Source organism: Peromyscus maniculatus, chromosome 7 (genome assembly GCF_049852395.1).
Source record: "Peromyscus maniculatus bairdii isolate BWxNUB_F1_BW_parent chromosome 7, HU_Pman_BW_mat_3.1, whole genome shotgun sequence".
Lineage (NCBI taxonomy): Eukaryota > Metazoa > Chordata > Mammalia > Rodentia > Cricetidae > Peromyscus > Peromyscus maniculatus.
Genome location: NC_134858.1, coordinates 56,056,320 through 56,075,911, shown reverse-complemented (window position 1 = coordinate 56,075,911; position 19,592 = coordinate 56,056,320). Strand labels below are relative to the sequence as shown.

At 38.8% G+C, this 19,592-nt stretch overlaps 1 protein-coding gene across 12 annotated transcripts in view; it reads left to right on the top strand.

The window, feature by feature from the left end:
• The window catches only part of Neo1 (neogenin 1), a 169,192-nt gene that overhangs the window by 134,024 nt on the left and 15,576 nt on the right, over positions 1-19,592 (top strand). For 4 of the 12 annotated variants that reach the window (XM_076576387.1, XM_076576398.1, XM_076576390.1 and 1 more), the window contains exons 16-23: positions 682-777; positions 3,308-3,531; positions 3,613-3,751; positions 5,796-5,903; positions 7,132-7,326; positions 7,945-7,977; positions 10,818-10,886; positions 15,040-15,187. In XM_076576387.1, the coding sequence (XP_076432502.1) occupies positions 682-777; positions 3,308-3,531; positions 3,613-3,751; positions 5,796-5,903; positions 7,132-7,326; positions 7,945-7,977; positions 10,818-10,886; positions 15,040-15,187 (1,012 nt within the window). The remainder of the gene's footprint in view (positions 1-681; positions 778-3,307; positions 3,532-3,612; positions 3,752-5,795; positions 5,904-7,131; positions 7,327-7,944; positions 7,978-10,817; positions 10,887-15,039; positions 15,188-19,592) is intronic. The other 8 variants (XM_076576391.1, XM_076576394.1, XM_076576399.1 and 5 more) reach the window with 3 other exon arrangements.

The window sequence follows — 19,592 nt, the reverse complement described above, 5'->3', positions numbered from 1 at the left end:
TTTGAAGGATCCCCATAGAGCCATGGTTCTCAACCTTCTTAATGTTGCATCCCTTTAATACCCAAGCCATAAAATTATTTTGTTGCTACTTCATGGCTGTAATTTTGCTACTATTATGAATGCTAATGTAGATTCCTGATAATGCAAAATATCTGATATGTGACCCTCTGGGGGTCAAGACCCACAAGTTGAGAAACACTGTCCTAGAGAAATTGTTCTCAATCTCCTTGCAGTATTACCTACAGGCCATCCTCAAATCTCGGGTCATGTCTTGTCTGATCAAGAGGTTGGCTGCTCTGGATTAGGTTCTCTGGCACGTTGAAGACATTGGCACTCTTAGTTTATTTCCTCCTTCCTACCTTAGCTGGAGTGGTCAAGGATTGAAGGGGTTTAATTTCAAGCTGTGTCTGAAGGCTTCTGGTACACAAAAGCCTTATACCATACGGTGAGCATCTTAAACCTTAGAGGCTTTAGGAGAGGAAGAATAATCCACCTCCACTCTGAAGACTAAATCCAGGAAATTGATGTCCTTTCAAATCCCAAAATAAGCAATCCCACTTAAAAACAAAAACAAAAAACCATAAGCCTTTTATGAATTTGTTCCACAACTAGATAGTCACTCGTGTATTTTTTAAGTTCTGAAGAGAGCATTAAAAAAATATTTTGACTTCTTTCCTTCAGATCCAAGCTCTCATTATGTGATTACCCTGAAAGCATTCAACAACGTTGGCGAAGGTATCCCCCTTTATGAGAGTGCTGTGACCAGACCTCATACAGGTAGGGCATCCTGTCACTTTTGGTCATCTGCACTTTTCCAACTATGTGTGTAGAGTATGACCCAGGGGTCTCCCTGATGGGTGTGCATGAAGGAAAAATACATAGCAACTTGGAGTGCAGACTTGGAATGAGTAATAGGCTGGTTTTCTATGTACAGAATTCTGTTAGTTCCTCTTTTGCTTATTTAAACTATTGTCTGTCATGTAAGCTATTCTTTGTAGATATATACATGTTTTTAATCTGTTAGAATTTAGCACATATAGTTTTGAGAAAATTAACAGTAGTTTTTTGTCTTTTAGACATGGTATAACTGTAATGAATCAAAAAATGAAAGGCACTAATAAAATATATATACATGTATATACACACACATACATATGTAATATAAGTTACACATCGTAACATAGCAATAAGTATATGTATGTTTGGTGAAGCTAACATTTTTTATAGTTAGATATCCGAATTGGTTAGGAAAGTATTTTTTTTGTGTGCCCTTCATAAAGTTCATATAAAGGGATAGAATCAAAGGCACTACCCATTTGATCAGTTATAGTTATTACAAGAGATCAGTAGTCACTATTTTCTTTACATTTTAAATATCTTCAAAATAATATAAATATATAAAATTTCTGTACTGTTGTAAAACTTCTAACTTAGATCTGAGTGATAAAATTTATTGAAGTTGGTATAATAGAGTTGTGAACTTTTTAACAGTCCTAGAACTGGGAACTGTAGAGATGGCTCAGTGGTAAAGAGCACTTGTTCTTTCAGAGGACCTGGATCCTACTTCAAGCACCTTCATGGTGGCTCACAACCATCCATAACTCCAGTTTCAGGAATCTGACTCCCTCCTCTATCCTCTAAGAGCTTGAGGCACACACATGGTGCACATACATACATGCAAGCAAAACACTCATAGACATAGTTTTTATAAAGAGTCCTAAATACAAAATAATTCCTTTTTATAAATGCATTTCTCCATTTGTTGACCATTACTTTGAGTCAGTATTATAAGCTGTCGTCAGGATGCTTTAAGTAACTGTACAAACTTGGCAGTGTTCTTACAAAGATAATCTTTGTCCCTTTTTTTAAAGCCTCTATTTGTACACACATCATTACTCCATGTTTGATAATTCTGGCCTGTGTACCTACAACTTAAAAGTTGTGTTAGAAATAGTTTTAGTGTCCTAGGAAAAAAATTCAAAAAATGACCTTTACCTTCTTAAATTGAACTACCATAGGAAAAAAATTATTTTCTTTGACATGGTTTAAGAATACAGAAATATAAATGTACAAGGAAATGCTTCTAAGCCATGTAACCTGGTTATTTTACCCAAGAGTTGGCATACAAGATGTTCCTTAAAGACTAATTATTTCTGTGTCTGAAGCTTCATTGTAACTAATTAGTATATATTCTGACATGTCTTAGAACAAAGCCCTGTAGACTGCCCCTCTGTTATTTTTAGTATTCATTGTGCAGGAAATATACATATGAAGACTGTTTCTTTAGTGTAGCAATTATTCATAAACTGTGCTGTTTCCAATTTTTAGTTATATATAAAACCATTCACTATAACAATATGGGGAAACAACATTTAATATAAATGAGTGTGTGTGTATTTAGAAAACCTACCTATAAGTTAGAAAAACCTAGAGGTCCCATTGTACTGCACTACAGCTGTGGCCCTTGATGATTTATTTGTTTGTTTGTTTGTTTTTACTCACTCTGGTCTGTTTTGCAATAAAGAATGCATTTGCTGCATTGAACACAGAATATAGTATGTTCTTCCTTTTATCAAACAAGTATTGTGATCTCTAAAATTTGGCAGTGATAATTATGCCATTATAACTGATGGGGACTTGTTCTCTACCTTATTCTGACTGCTGGAGAAAATACAGTGGACAGTGCAGCCTGGTGTCAGTTTACCTTCTCTTAAGGATTTAGTGAGCTGTGAGCCATATCTCTACTGCCTCTGCACTCAAGATAACAGCAGGTCTGGATTTGCTTAACCATAGACCTGACATTCAGCTTCGAGAAACGAACCATCAGATGTCCAGTGATGGACACCAGTACCTCAGGCCTCATGCAGTCATAGTTAGTAGAATCTCAAACAGACCATAAGCTTTTTATTGCTTGTTTGGAAATTAGAATACTCTAGATTTTAAGAGCAGTTTTTTGTTTTTTTATGATCATTTGACAGCAGGTAATGTTTTCAATTAATTCAAAGAAAATACAAGCATGTGTATGTTAACACAATCACTCAATTATATTTCTTAATGTTTTTAGAGTTTGGTTGAAAATATAGTTAAGTACTAATTTGCTTAACTTTTTCCTACAATTCTTTTCCTTAAAAGAAAAAAAAAACCAGTAGAAGTATTCTCCTGAATGGATGAGGGTTTTCTATTAACTCTGGATTTTCTTTCTTTTTCTCCATTTCTCATTTTTCATTCCATTATATTCCCCTGCATTCCCTTTTATTTTTGTTTATGTTAAAATGCCACTTCCCTTTCTTAATTACTTTTTACCCAGACACTTCTGAAGTTGATTTATTTGTTATTAATGCTCCATACACTCCAGTGCCAGATCCCACTCCCATGATGCCACCAGTGGGAGTTCAGGCTTCCATTCTGAGTCATGACACCATAAGGATTACATGGGCGGACAACTCCCTGCCCAAACACCAGAAGATTACCGATTCCCGCTACTACACGGTTCGGTGGAAGACCAATATCCCAGCAAACACCAAGTACAAGGTACTAAACATTTGCCCTGGGTGAAAAAAGCTAATCAGTGGTATTTTCTTGTTTTAAAGTTCTTGTTTCATACTTTTCCAGAATGCAAATGCCACAACTTTAAGCTACTTGGTTACTGGTTTAAAACCAAATACGCTCTATGAATTCTCTGTGATGGTGACCAAAGGTAGAAGGTCAAGCACGTGGAGTATGACAGCTCATGGCGCTACCTTTGAATTAGGTATGTGTAGTGCAAATCTGTGTCACATGGCATTTCTTCCCTTTGTACACTATGAGAGCCTGTGGGAGTTCACACTGTTGTTGTGCCACATCCTCAGCCATGGGACATCTTATCGCCTGCTTTTACTATGCAAGAGTGGTGCACATATTGACATCTCTGCAGAACCAGGGGACAACTGCATTTGAGTTTTATTGGCCATTTCAACTATTTTGGATTTTGGGGTCACCTAGCCAGAACATTAGTAAACAACAGAACAGTATAATGCAAGACAGCCTAGGTTTTAAATTAAGAGACTTGAATTCAATCTCAGGTCAACCATCTACTGACTGTGCTCATGAGTATGTCTTCTAATCCCTCTCAATCTCAGTTTCTTCCATTTTGGGTGGGGGTGATAATCACCCCCTTTTCTACTTTAGAAGATTATTATAAGGTAAAATGAGGAACAGATGGAAAAGCTTGTGGTTAGATACAAGAGATTATTGTCATTAATCCTGCTTTACTGGTAAATTGAAATTGAAAAATGAAGTGACCTGCCCTTGACCATGCAGTTGCCCAGCCATGCTTGCCCAGTCTGAACACTTTACTGGTAGCCCAGGGCTTCTTGGAAAGCAGCTCTCTAAGATCCTTAACTGAACTAGCCTTTGGTGTTTGTAAGTACACGTGATGGAGAAAAGATAACCAAGCAGATTTAAAGAAAGAGTATGCTGCCAGCCTTGAGATCTGTTTGCCTTTTGCTGGCTTTTTTAAAGCCCATTCTTTCACTTCCCTTGGGCTTTGCTGGGATGAGGATATGAATGACCTTGGGAATCTCTGTATTCTGGCCTACTTCTGGCATAATGAAAAGCTAAACTTACACATTCTGCACAAACTAGTCTGGCCATTCTGCACAGTTGCTTGGAATTTCTACAGGAAAGGGGACTGAGCTGGAGAGTTAGGAATATAGTACATAAAAGGGTAAATTGTCATTAGTTTGCTTACTTTTCTGTTTATTTTGGTTCTTTGTTTGTTTGCTTGCTTAATTTTTTTGTTTGTTTGTTTTGGCTTTGTTTTGAGACAGGTTCTCACTGTGTAGCTCTAGCTGTTCTCAGACTCACTATATAGACCAAGATGACATCCAGCTCACAGAGATCCCACCTGCCTCTGCCTCTAGAATGCTAGGATTAAAGGTGTGCACCACCACCACACTCAGGTCCTCTATTTTAAGAATATGTCTTTGCTTTACTTCCAGCTTATTGACTAATAAGTGAAATTTTTGTTTTCTCTTAGGATGTTTGTTTGACTGGGCTTTTCCACCTTATATTGCAACTCTAGTATTTTAGGAAGTGACAATTTGAGGGAATACTTGATTTGAGTATTTACCTACTCATACATTACATTTAAAGTTCTCAGGTATAATGTAGAAAAGCCATTTTCTTTTGTTGACTTTTCTGATGATGAACAGCTTTTATTTAGAGCAGTAATATCAACAGTTGGTGGTAGGCTTTCAGTGTAAGCTTAAAATGAAAAATACGAAATTGTAAATTTCTTCTTAGAGGGAATTGAGCTTTTAAAAGCCATATTTGGCTTGAGGAGCCAACTCTAAGCAAGAGAGAAAACTATTTCACACTTTAAAATGTCCTACCAGATAAGCCAAATCCAGTGAGAGGAAGCAAGCTGGGACCAGTTATGTAACTGCTCTCAGTTTGGTGCCCTGACCACACAGGCCTCTCTAGGTTGTCATAGCCTTAGGGAGTTGCTGATTGTACAATGCCAGACAGAAGTGTGTGCTTAGAAACAGTGGCCTTTGACTCTGGGGAGTATATATCTCTGACTCCAGCCCACAGGCCCATTTTCTGTCCTCATAGTATTTGTTTGGTTTGGTTTGGTTTCTCCTTTGACACTTTGTGTAGTCTTCTTTTTATTAGACATGGTTGGTTACACATAGACTTGAGGTATTGAAGCCAGGGGATTTGTCTTTGCTCTATGCATCTACTGTGCCTTATCAATGAAAAGAGTTGGAAAATTGTGAATTACATTGAAATGGACAGTATTTGTTGTTTTGTAGTTCCTACTTCTCCACCTAAGGATGTGACAGTTGTGAGTAAAGAAGGAAAACCTAGGACCATAATAGTGAACTGGCAGCCTCCCTCTGAAGCTAACGGCAAGATTACAGGTGAGAGCCTTAGATGATGCACTATTCCAGGCAAGGGCTGTGTTGTCAGTAGAAGCTGGAGTGTGCTAAGAGAGTGCTATGAGCCATGTTGGTCCTTGAAACTGGAACAAGGGAGTGCAGTCTGCCCAAAATAGCATGGAATTGAGTGGCCAGCCAGTGGTTTTGCTTAACAGTATCTGGTGGGGCTGGAGTATGCTAGACAGCCTTTGTTCTACTGCAGCTAGATGGGTATGTTTATTGTCCATAAAGCTGTTCATTCCCCAGGTGTCTTGCTTTGAACTTGTGTGTTTAGTTCTGCTGGGAATTACCTAATACATATAAACTGCTTTTCTACTTTAAAGTCCCCCCAAAACCCATTAAGCTTTTAAGCCACCAATACCCCAAAGCCTGCTACTTCAGGTTTCTGTGCTCTTACTACTAGTGTTAAAAGGTTAAATTATCCTAGGCCTATGAAGGAACTGGGGATTTTTTCCCCCTTGGACTTCAGAGAGAAATTTTCCATAATAAAGAGGATACTGACTGCTGTTTGGAACCTCTGCCACATTAGGAGTGTTCTGAAGAACCATTTACCCTCTGAAATATGAGGAAGATGGCCTAAAGACTGAGAAAGAGAAAGTGTTTCTTAGCATTTTGTTCCTGTAACTTTGTTTTTTTTTTCTGTCTGTTTTGGGACTTTTGAGACAAGATTTCTCTATACAGCCCTGGCTGGAACTTACTCTGTAGCTCTGTCTCACAGGTTCCTGTAACTTTGAATAAGATGTCCTTTTCCATAAATTCTAGTCTTTATATCTTATTTTTTTTAAGTTCCTACTTTGCCTCTTCTGTAAAAGAAGTACATTGACTCGGGTTACATTTTACTTTGTCTTTTAAAACCATGAACAATAAATCATATTTCTTCAGTGTGGGTCAAGTAGGCTTATGTTTGGGAGGCTTCCTGCCTCGTTGTGGGGATTGAGTGCCCCCTGGTGGAAGTTTCTATGGCCTCACCTGCCCCAGTTTTAGAACTTTGTCAGAGGTTTTCCAATCTGCCAAGCATTTTTCCCTTAAGAGATGACTTTGGTTGGAGCTAGTTGAGCTTTGCATACCATTACTAAGTATCATAACTATATTATTTTAAATCTAGGCCCTCATGGTGCTTTATTCAGATATTATATCATAGGCATTTATTGATTCTGATTGCAAAAAGGAAAACAGAAGTATTTCTTTTCCTATTTATTGCTTTGGACAGGTTACATCATTTATTACAGCACAGATGTGAATGCAGAGATACATGACTGGGTCATTGAACCTGTTGTGGGTAACAGACTGACTCACCAGATTCAGGAGTTAACACTTGATACACCATACTACTTCAAAATCCAGGCCCGGAATTCAAAAGGCATGGGGCCCATGTCTGAAGCTGTCCAGTTCAGAACACCTAAAGGTAAAGCTCCCTGAGCCAAGGGTTTTAATATGCTGTCTAAAGAGAAGGACTGCAGCATATAGAGACTGTGAGTAATGTAGAAAATGCTGGTAATGAACGTGCCAGCCTCACTGTGAAGACTTCTAAAGAATTCCTCTCCTACCCACTGACTGCCAAATCGGTACTCTCCCAATCCACATGGATGGGAACTTTGGCTCTGCGTATCTGGGCAGAAGAATTGCAGTGATCTCATAGTTTTATCAGGGAAGCCAGAAGTGATTCTTTTGGTTTCCATAGAGGTATACTACATATTATTATGACAGATGTTCTTTCAACACATGCAGGCTCTTAACATAAAAAGTTTATATGTTAACCTATGTAGAGGACCAGACTGGAAGGGGCCATTTATGTAAAGCTCAAGAAAATGAACATAAAATAGTAAACTAAGCAAGCTTAGGTAATAAAATTGAGTTGGGTACTGAGTCTGTGGAAATGTGGAAATCTAAATTTCTTTTCTATTGTCAATTTATTTGGAAGTTCGTGGGAATTTTATTTTTTCCTTTAAAACCTCTGTCTGTCCATCTTCAAAGCTGGTGATACTTGCTCTTATTTCCTCTTCCCCTGTGCTTGGCCTGTCAGCGGACTCCTCTGATAAAATGCCTAATGACCAAGGTAAATGAGAAGACAGTCTCTCTCGCTCTCATTTCTCTCTTTTGTGACCTATTATTAGCGTTTTGTTACATTTTCCCCTGGAAATTAGTACCATGTGCTAAAAACACACATACTTATTGGCCAAAGTGGAGTTGAGTCCATGTTTGTCGCCCTTGGGATATTTGAAAAGCTGAGGGATTCATTTAGAAGCCAAATCCACTGGTGGAAGAAAACTGAGTTGAGATGCTAATGTTATAAACAGGTTAAGGTGTTAAGATGCTAATGTTATAAACAGTGGTAAGCGTTTGAGGCGTAAAGTGACCAGTATACTAACCTTCCTTATTTGTAGCTTTTAGGAGAAGTTAATATCAAATTCAACAAATATGTATACATAAATCTTGTTAAATAGGTGCTTATCTGTAACCAAGAATTTATTCTTTTTGCAATATGTTAATTTATAGCTCTTTATTTCTTCTCTCAAATAATATGACTATTTTATAAAAGGATTAAAAAGTATAAGGCATGAACACTTAGGAAGCATGAGCCTTGATGTCACCAGTCTTGAAATCATCGGTCAGCACTTTTTTCATTGTACTTGCTCTGGTGGCATGGTAGCTGTACTTTGTGGTTTTTATCTCTGAGAATTTCCATACTGCAAAAGAATGCTAAAAGTAAATTTGATAATTGCTTTCATAGTTTAAGAGTAGAAATCAGAAATACAGGATTTTTGGATCTTGGTCAATGCAAGGAAGAGTCAGAGCTTGAAGTATTGAGTTCATGACTTTGGACATGTGTTTGTATTCAGTAACCTGGGAGAAAACTGTAGGCATAGTTTTTTGTGAGTATAGAAGCATGAGATTTCAAAGATCATTACATTGTGTATACAGAGAATGTAAATGTGCTCTTCTCTTTCCCTTCACTTGGTAACTATTATGCAACACTTTGGTGTTCATGCCTCTGGTATTCAAAATTTTTTCCTGTTGGTATTTTGGTTACTAGATTTACCCTTTGAGTATCTTGTTTATTCTTTAAATGTTAAAGAAAATATTGGGAAATATAGGAATATAAGCCAACTAATAATCTTGGCAGAGCATGTTCAGTGGCAATTTTTTCTTTTAACATGATGCAGTGCTCTGGAAGGTTTAATTTAAATGTAGCCTACATAATGATCCTGAACATTTAACTCTGAAGAACCTTAAAATGCTAAGTATCTCTACCAATTAGATTTTGCCTGAGGTCATAACATGTAGAACAACTGGAATCTTGATGTGTAGTGTGTGTTGCTTGGGAGAAATGATAGCCTCAGAAGTAAGAGGATAAAGTAATAAGTATGAACAATGGAAAAGGGGTCAGGGACTAAATTAAATTAGAATATGTCCTAGAAATCCTGAGACTATACCAGAGGAGCCAAGAACTTCTTTTCCTTTCTTATATAAGGTTTTGGCTTCCTAGAACATATCAAACATATTTAGCCTCTAGATTTATCCTATTAAATGAACTACTTACACAACCTTAGATTTGGGTTTCTTTTGTTTCTTTTAAACTGTGGTAATTTATAAGAGGAAAGAGGAATTGACATTAATGGTAAAGTTTTACAGAAATAAATTTAGTTTATGTACTTCTAGTCAAGCTTTATTTATGAATATACCTCTCAAAAATGTTTACTAGAGTTCCATGTACTCTGCCTCCATAAAGGGAAGAGTATATTCTTCCCTGAATTTATTATGTTTGTAATAGTTAACATTTATGGATCATTTATTATACACCAAGCAGTATTCACAGTGTTTCATGGTCTTAAAATTACATTTTAGCCTCACAGTAGCTAATTAAAGTAGATACTTTTAGTATCCCTGCTTTAACTTAAGGAAACAGAGGCACAAAAGACTAATTAAATAACTTGCCCAATATCTAAGTACTGCTGTGTAGTGGAGCTGGTGTTCAATCTCTTAGACATTGTGTGCTATTAAATGGAAGGAGCAGCTTTTGTTTGTCATTCTTGAGGGCCCCTTTTCAAGAGCTTGCTGCTCAAAACTTCTGGCTACTAACTTTGAATTGAGGAATTCCTTTACTTCATGGAGGAAGGGCTTCCCCTAGGCAGTTTTGCCATAAATGTGAAGAAAGAGACTGAAAACCAAGAATAAGGATTATCAAACAAAAACCTGGTGTTTCTGTCTCCTGAGGTCTGCTGCTGGGGAGACCCTAGGCCCGAGTCAGCAGCCTCACTTACTTGAACCTGTGACTGTGAGATCAGAGGACAGTGACCTATGTAAGCAACTAGAAGGAAGGCTTGTTTTTTTCTGTTTTTAATGCTTAGGTAACAGAAAAGGAAGTGAGAATATGAACCTCTGCTTACCTTCCTGCTGTTGCTTAGGTTAACTTTATACTTGGAAGGGCAACTTCATAATCTGAAAAATATAGCCAGAACAGTACTGACACTAGCCAGGTTAGATCCACATCACCAAGTCCTTGGGTGAATACAGTTGTTTGGTACAAGCATCAGCCTCACTTATTCCCTTGGCTCCTTTTGTTGTAAAAGAAGCTACTTCTACCACATGTCCTCTCTGAGCATCACTTCCTGGGCTAGAGAAATGGGGGCTGGGGGTCCCCCACTTCTGAACAGCAGAGTGGTAATCTGCTCATGGCCTAGAAACAGAGGCATCTGTCTTCTAGATACTTCCTTGCACAGAAAGCTGTTTCTGTTTACCTTGGCACACAAACTGTTTTTGCCCATTATTTGTGTTGTTTCATTTTGTTATAGAGTAGACTGAAATGTTTTGTTTTTAGAAAATATTTATTAGCTGTAAAGTGGACTGTCACACCAACATGTTAGGTCGTTATTGACATGATTTCTTCTGCTTCAGCCTTAGGATCGACAGGAAAAGGAAGCCGACTGCCAGACCTAGGATCTGACTACAAACCTCCAATGAGTGGTAAAGCCCTCTTGAAGGCTTTTTCAGCTTGCTGTGCACATTATGCAGTCTTGCTTAAATTTTCAAATATGTTTTATAGCTTCAATGTTGGGTTATTGCATGTTAATGTAGTTTATTTTATTTAGCAGAGTTAGCATTGGCCATTTTGTGGCAAATGTTGCTGAATTACTGGAAGTCTATTCATCATAGAATCTTGTTTTTCCACACAGCTGGCTGGAGACAAGATAGATTCCTAAACAAACGATCTGTCTCCTATTACCTCTAGAAAAAAAAAAGTTAGACTTTACAAAATTAGCCCTCTGGTAGGATTAGCCATTACCTGTCACGAGCCAGAGAACTGCTTCAGAATCTCAACATCTCCCTTACTGTACTGTTTTTTGGTTTGGGAATTCTGGGGGGGGGGGGGGGGAGTCCTACTTTTCTACCATTCTATAAGCTACTAACCTCAATTGATTAGCACTTCCTTCTTGGTGCTGGAGACATAGTTAAGAGCACTGGCTGCTCTTGCAGAAGATCTGGGTTCAATTCCCAGCATTCACGTGCTAGCTCACAACTGTCTGTAACTCTAGTCCCAAGGGATCTGCCATCCTCTTCTAGACTCGGTCCTGTGTGAATGTGGTGTACAGACACACATGCAGGCAAAACACCCATACACATAAAATATAATTTTGTTTCCTAAAAAGACACTTCCTTATCCACAGAATGTTACTCGTCATTTCTGAGTTACTTTCACACTTCAACTTACCTCTGCTCCTCTACCCTGGGAATTAGGGAGAACAGATTGCATTATTCCCAGTATATAGAATCTGGATCAGTGGGGTGTCTGAGGCCACCCACTAATTCTGGCATAAAACCAGAATTCAGACCTCTCTCTTCTGATTGTGCTTTTTTCACTGGCCCATGCAGCCTAAAATTCAGGGAATTCTATACCAGCTACAAGAGTCCAGAGGGCAAAATGTCAAAAACGTAGTCACTAGAATTGATTTTCACTGTCTCATCACTTTTACCTCATAGACACATGAGACTATAATGAATAACTTCTTACGCTCCAGATTGCTATCTGTCTAATGTCCATACTTCAGGGAAATCAGCTGACTTTTAGAAGACTCAGGCAAACTTGAATGGTTCAAGAAGTTTTAATGCTATCCTGGTTTAGAGATTTCTCCCTTGTGCGTTTGTTGCATGTTGGACTATAGACAGTATAGTGTCAAGGCTGTGAGAAAGTAATTTTCTTTGTCTTTTATTTCATTTATATATTCATTTGTTACATTGTATTTTGAAGGTTCAGACTCTATGGCACACTATAGGAGGAAGAAAGTAAAATAACACTTGATAAGCCGGGTGGCGATGGCACATGCCTTTAATCCCAGCACTCGGGAAGCAGAGCCAGGCGGATCTCTGTGAGTTCAAGGCCAGCCTGGGCTTCAGAGTGAGTTCCAGGACAGGCACCAAAACTACACAGAGAAACCCTGTATTGAGAAAAACAAAACAAAAAAAGAAAGAAAAAAAAAGAATCTAGCTCAGTATTTCTGTTGATAGCAATGTTAGGTTAACAGTATGGCTAATTCTATTAACTCTAGTACTGTAGTCTTTCCCAAATAGAAAAAAATGTTATCTCATTGAAGGTCAGTATGTATAGTTTAAGTTGTCTGCTTAGCTTTTTCTCAGAAATGAAGGATAAAAATGATTGAACCAAATGTAAAAGAATAAGCTCTTAAGCCATTCTAAATCAACCTCAGATTTAGCACTGTACTTAGATGTCTATAAAATCATAGAATCAAAGTTGGAAGGTCAGATAATCCAGTATGGTCAGAAGGGATTCCCACACAATGAAAAAAGGTTTGGTTTAGGAATCGAGCACTCCTAGACTGGCTGGCTGGCAGGCCCTGGGGTCTGCCTGTCCCCGCCCCACAAGTACTGAGGCTGTCATTGTACTCCATTGTGCCTAGTTTTTATGTGGGTGCCAGGGGTTTCAGGTCAAAGCACTGAGTCTGTCTCCCATGACAAACCCACTGAGCAGTCCCCCAGCCTTCTTGTTAACACTTCCTTCTACAACCTCCCACTTCTTAAGTACTTTGTTTCTGGTTGATTGGTTGGTTAGTTTTTGAGACAGAATCTCATTCTATAACTCTGGTGTGAGCCTAGAATTCTCTGTGTGACCCAAACTGGACTCAGTTTACTGCAGTCTTCAAAGTGTTGGTATTACAGACATGTGCCACCACACAGTCTAACAAAAATCCTAGTGCCAGGCAAGGGACACCTCTTCCATACGTTTTCTGAGCCTTTGGGGTTGGGGACTAAGAGTTGATAAAGGTGTTTCATCTCTAGCTGAGCGTTCACAATTACTTATTTTTAGCACTTTGAATAGTAACACATTTATTTCTGCATTGACTTGTAGACACTGCAGAGGTTAGCCCACCAAAGTTGGGAGGAACACAAATCTATGAATATGCCTCAGGGTCCTTCCACTTCCTGTTCCCTCTCACTAGAGCAACAGTACTCAACCTGTGGATCATAACCCCACAGGGGTCACATATCAGATATCCTAAATACCAAATATTTTACATTGCAGTTCATAACAGTAGCAAAATTGCAGTTATGAAGTAGCAATGACACAATTTTATGGTTTGGGGTCACCACAACATGAGGAACTGTGTTAAAGAGTCACAGCATTAGGAAGGTTGAAAACCACTGCTGTGGTGTGTCTTCCCTCAGGCCTTTGTATGATGAGATCCTTCTTATCTAATTAGAAGCTCAAAAGCCATTTCTAAGAAAAGCTTCTTTTTAAAAAAAATTCATTTAATACAGTTATACAGATGAAAACAAGTTGAACTTAGAGTCCATATCGTGTGTTCTAGAAGCTGTTTTCTGCATGGTGTGTCTACTCGGTCACTGTTTACAGGGATGTGCAGGTGCAGGCTCCAGGCCTTGCTTCTCCACCATTGGGAAAGAGACCTTATACTTGAGACAGAGCCGCATTAAATTCAGAAAAGCTTTTCAGCAGCTTAGTCTAAGTCAGCCACACAGTCACTTTGCAGTGTAGCCCTCCCCACTTTTCATAGCATTCTTAGCCAGTGGTTTCTTTCTGTTTACTGTTTGTGCCAACCTCCCACCCCCAGCGTTCACATATTTGCTAGCCACTGTTGCATCTTGAATACCTACAGTCATAAGTGGCACATAGTAATTACTCAGTAAATAATGCATATTTCTAGACCTGCTTCTTGCAGAAGTTGAATAAGAAAAGGGTATTGTCTGTATGCTTATGACAAAGATTATCTTTCAGATAGTGATTTTGTAATTTCAGACATCTATATGTTAAGGAAAATTTTTTACTTTATATGAATATGTATTTTATATGATTTTGAAAAAATCCTCAAAGGATTTAGAAATCATGTGTGAGTGTGTGTGTGTGTGTGTGTGTGTGTTGTGTGTACATGTTACATGTATGTACGCAAAGGCCCAAGTTATGTCTACATTTTAAGACAGAGTCTCTCACTGGCCTGCAACTCACAAAGTGGACTACTAGGCTGACTGACCCTGAACTGACTCTGCCTCCCAGAGCTCCACTTGCCTTGCTTCCCCGGCACTGATATTATAAGCTCGTGTCACCATGCCCAGCGTTTTGGGGTTTTTTTTTGTTTGTTTGTTTGTTTTTTGGTTTTTTTGTTTTTGTTTTTTTCCCCAGAGGTTCTGGGGATGGAACCCGGGAACTCACACTTGCAAGACAAACATCTTACGTACTGAGCTATCTCCGCAGCTCAACATGGGACTTTTGTAAGATGTGCAAGACACCAGAGAGGCAAGGCCTCTGACATACTTGTCAGAATGTATCTGAACCTTTGAGCTTTGAAAGCTCTACAGTGTTGGTACCCTTGAAGGTTTCATTGAATGCTTGAAGGTTTCATTGAATGCTTGAAGGTTTCATTGAATGCTGTTCTTTGAGCAAACCTCTGTGCTGATCCCTGTGTGGGGAGCAGACTCTCATATCCCTAGGAACTTAGAATCTAGAAATAGTTTCCTTGAGTGGCACATTATGTGGTACTGTGTTAACAGGTATGAAGGAAGTTCCATGAAATACCTTGGAATGGTTTGATAGCCTGATTGAATGTATATTTTTTAATCGCCTAACAAATTAACCATTTTTCCTGTGCAGGCAGCAACAGCCCTCATGGGAGCCCCACCTCTCCCCTAGACAGCAATATGCTGCTGGTCATCATTGTCTCTGTTGGTGTCATCACCATTGTGGTGGTTGTGATCATCGCTGTCTTCTGTACCCGGCGCACCACCTCTCACCAGAAGAAGTAAGGGTCCCTTAAGTGTAACCTATAAACTTGTAGAATATCTTTTTTTGGCTTTTTGTTTGTTTTTCTTCTTATATGTTGCTTATGTTTTTAGAGTGATACAAAGAGTTAAAAACCATAAAGTACATGAAAAGCCACTTTAAATGCAGCCATGCCCCTCCTCGTTGGAATGTCTCAGGGATCATGTATATTATGATAGGTCCCACAAGATTTTAATGGAGCTGAAATATTCCTGCCATCTACTGAACACAAAGTTAAAGAGGCAAGAGAAAAAGAACCCATGAGAGGAGGAGGAAAAAGAACTACCAAGAAGTTTTGTTAAGTTTAACAGGCTTTTGCGAGCCTCAACAAGCTCCTTACAAAGTTTGAAAACTGGGAAGCCTGCTCAACAGTTAAGAACATGTACAGCTTTCGTAGCAGACTCAGGTTCTGTTCCCAGCACCAACTATAGCCATCTGTAACTCCAGCTTAAAGGAATCTGACACCCTCTTCTGGTCTCTACACAAGTGTACGCATAATTAAAAATAAAAAGTTTGAAAATATCTTTCCCTGTCCCAGGCCAAAAAGTTTGCATCTACAAGCAGAAATGTTCATGGTGTGCTGTTTATAAATTTAAAAAAAAAAATCTATTGAAGGAAGGAAATAAACCAAACAGCCCACTATAGCCATTTCTGAGTAGAGAGACCTGATCAGGAAGTGGAGCAAGTCCTCAGAAGGGATTCTAGAAGAAGGCACTGTCAATCATAATATGTATGTAACATACGTACTATTTTCCCCAAAGACCTTCCAGTAGGACAAGATATGAACATACAAGACAGTGGCATCAAAGATCTGAATCTGTGAACAGTCTAGGCTGCTATCTATGTTTGTGTCCTACTGTTTTGTTGTTATTTTAGTTTTGTGTATGTCTGTCTATATGTAGGTATATGCACATGAGTGCAGGGGCCAGACATCAGATCTCTCTGGAACTGGAGTTACATAGGTGGTTGTGAGCCAACCCACAGTTGTACTGGGAAGCAAATTCAAGTCCTCTTCAAGAACAGTTTATTCTCTTAACTTCTGAGCCTTCTTTCTAGCTATGTGTCTTAATTTCTAACAAAAATAACAGCAGAAATGTTTAAAAAACTAAAAAATAGCTGGGTGGTGGTGGCGCACGCCTTTAATCCCAGCACTTGGGAGGCAGAGGCAGGCGGATCTCTTGTGAGTTCAAGACCAGCCTGGTCTACAGAGAGAGTTCCAGGAAAGGCGCAAAGCTACACAGAGAAACCCTGTCTCGAAAAAACAAAAACAAAAAAACCTAAAACATAAAGGCTGAGAACGTGGTTCAGTGAGTAAAGTGCTTATAATGCAAGCATGAGAACCTGAGTTCAATATCCAGAATCTACTTTATAAAAACCAAACTCAGTAGTATGCATCACTAACTCCAGTAGTGTGGTGACAAATGGATTCCTCAAGCTTGTTGACCAGACAGCCTTGCCAGTCTGTGAGTGCTGAGTTTAGTGATAGACCCTGTTTCAAAAAAATATGGTATAAGAGTAATAGAGGAAGACACCAGATGTCAGTCTGTGGTCTCCATACACACTTGGACACATGCATGAAAACAAATGAGAAGTAAAACATTGAGTTGATAAAAATAGAATGTTTAATAGGATGAAGAAAAAAAATCTATTTTTTACCACAAAAGCCAGAAAGCACATCTGTGTATGTACACAGCAAGTAAAACACCTAGAGTTTCTGAACAGACCTACCACAGGCTATTTCACAGCCTGTGTGTCAGCCAAGGTGTGAGAAACTATGAGCCTAATATAAATATTATAGCCTTTTTTTTTTTGAGACAAGGTCTCACTATATAGTCTTTACTGGCCTATAACCTGTTGTATAGACCAGGCTGGCTTTGAACTCAGAGAGATCTACCTGTTCCTGCCTCTTGTGCTGGGATTAAAGGCATGTGCCACCATGTCCAGCTAATGTATTTGTTTCCCATACATAGGACAGGTAATAAGCTACCCAGTAACTGCTATTTGAACGACTTTATGTCAAATAGGTTATGTGATATTTTAAATCTCTCTTGTCAAATAGCTTTCTATAGTTTACATTGCATACCTTTTCCAAGAGAAGGAGGGCTCCTTTTATATATGCCTCTCATCCACATTTGATTATGGAAAACTGTTTTTCTTAAAAGTCTGAAAGACAGCTTTTTTAGAACATTTCTGCAGGTTTCTGTATTTGTTACTTCATTTATCTATCATTATGAACTTGCTCCTATAGCTAATGTTAGTATTTTGGGGATCTTTAATAGTATATAAAGAGCAAAGTTGATACACACAGAGACAGACAGACAGACAGACAGACAGACAGACACACACACACACACACACACACACACACACACACACACACACACACAAGACAAAGAGTTCCAGGGTACTTTAGAAGGAGTTAAAATTCAAAGTAGATAAAAATAGGAGTGTCTTCAGATTGAAACTAGGAAAATAGGTTCTGTATTTTGTATTTGAATCTGCAAGTCCAACAGATTGGGGTGCCTTTGTTTAAAATCATTGCATCAACTCTTCATAGAGCTGCCCCCCTACCCCCCTTGAGCTGCTTCTGAGTGTTCTATTAGCCATTGAAAATATAAATGAGCCTTTCTTGTTCCATTTCTCCCTCTTTAATACTTGAAGTACCTCCTGGTCAGGTAGTGGCTTTTATAGCAATTTACAGTGTCAACATCAATAGAGAAGGTAGAGTTTAGGCCCCCGTTGTTTCTTAACACATTCTCTTTAGTCCCCTGACTCTTCACAGATGACCCAAGATTCTACTTCAAGAAGATAGAAGCTGTCAGATGATGTATTGTTGTGTTTTGTATTTCTACATCAAAATACCCAAGGGTAGGCACTTTGTAAAGAGGTTTATTTGTTTCAAGTTTCTGGGGACTAAAGGATCCAAATAGCATGGTTCTGACATGCTGGTGAGAGTCCCTTGCTATAGGATACCAAAGAAAACGAAAACAGTTATATGCAAAAGAAGATGCCAGAAATGAGTGCTAGACTCCATCACAACAGCCTGTTCTTTAGGAACTAATCGAGTCCTGTGAGAACTACTTAATCTCCTCGAAGGAGATATCCCATTGACTTAATTCTTTCCCACTAGGTTTCATCTTTTAAAGATTCCATTACCTCTTATTACCACTAATGAGGTTTCCAGCACATAATTTTGGGGGGACAAACCACATCCAAACTGTAGGAGATGAGTGAGCTACCTCTTTGTATCACCATCTAACCAAAGTATTTTGAGGCAAGGTTTTACAGCAAGCTGGCCTCAAAACCATAACATTTATTTCAAACCCTCCAAACTACTGACATCACAGGTATGTGCCACACTGTGCCCAGTGAATTTTCAGGTTTTCAGATTTGGAATGCTTAATTTATGATACAGTGATCCTATAAGATCACATCACCTAGTAGCAGAGCAGCCATTTCAGTTTGTAAAAGTATACTCTGTGATTCACCAAACAGAATGAAGAATTTATTTCTGAGACAGTATCTCCATCTTAGTCATGTGTGACTACCAAATAATTGCTGCACAAATGGTTTTTATACTGTATTGCTTCAAGAATAATGACAAGGAAAAGTTAACATATTCAGTGAAATTTAAAAGCCATATATTTTCATTCTGAAGTTGGTTGAATCTGAGAATATGGAACACAGATATGAGGGTCCACTGTACTTGTTTATATTAGCTTGGAGTCTTTGTTTTTTTTTCTTCACTACATGTTGAAGCTTTAGTCCTTTCTAATGTCTTTTCTGTCCCACACATTCCCTCAGAGCCCTCTCTTCTCCAAGCGCCTCCACATGATCTCATGTTCCTCTGTGGTTTCATTTACTATATGCCTCCCAGAAACGATTGCTGTTTACAGCCAGGCCTCTTTCTTCTGAGTGTCAGGTGGACACACCTTGTCGCTTCTTTCACATTTCTTCTTTAAACTCGGCATGTAGCTGGGATATGAATATGCCTGCTTCTCGAGGCTCCTGTGTTTGAACACTTGGTCCATAGATAGAGGCTCTATTATGAAGGTTATGGAACCGTTGGGGTATGGATCCTTGTTGGAGGAAGTGTTCCCTAGGAATCAGCCTTGAGGATTTGCAGCCCAGCCCCAATTCTTGTGCACTTTCTTGCTTCCTGACTACAGGTACAGTGGGACCAGCAACCCCCTGCTGCTGTGCCTTCTAGCCATGGTGGAATATACCCCTTCGAACTGTAAATCCTCTCTTCCTTAAGTTGCTTCATGCCAGATAGTTTATTATAGCAATGAAAAAAGTAACTAATATACACATGTCCAAACGAATTCCTAGTATTTGCAGTGAAACTTCTTCTAGTCCACTATTCCCAGTGTAAGTGGCCTGAA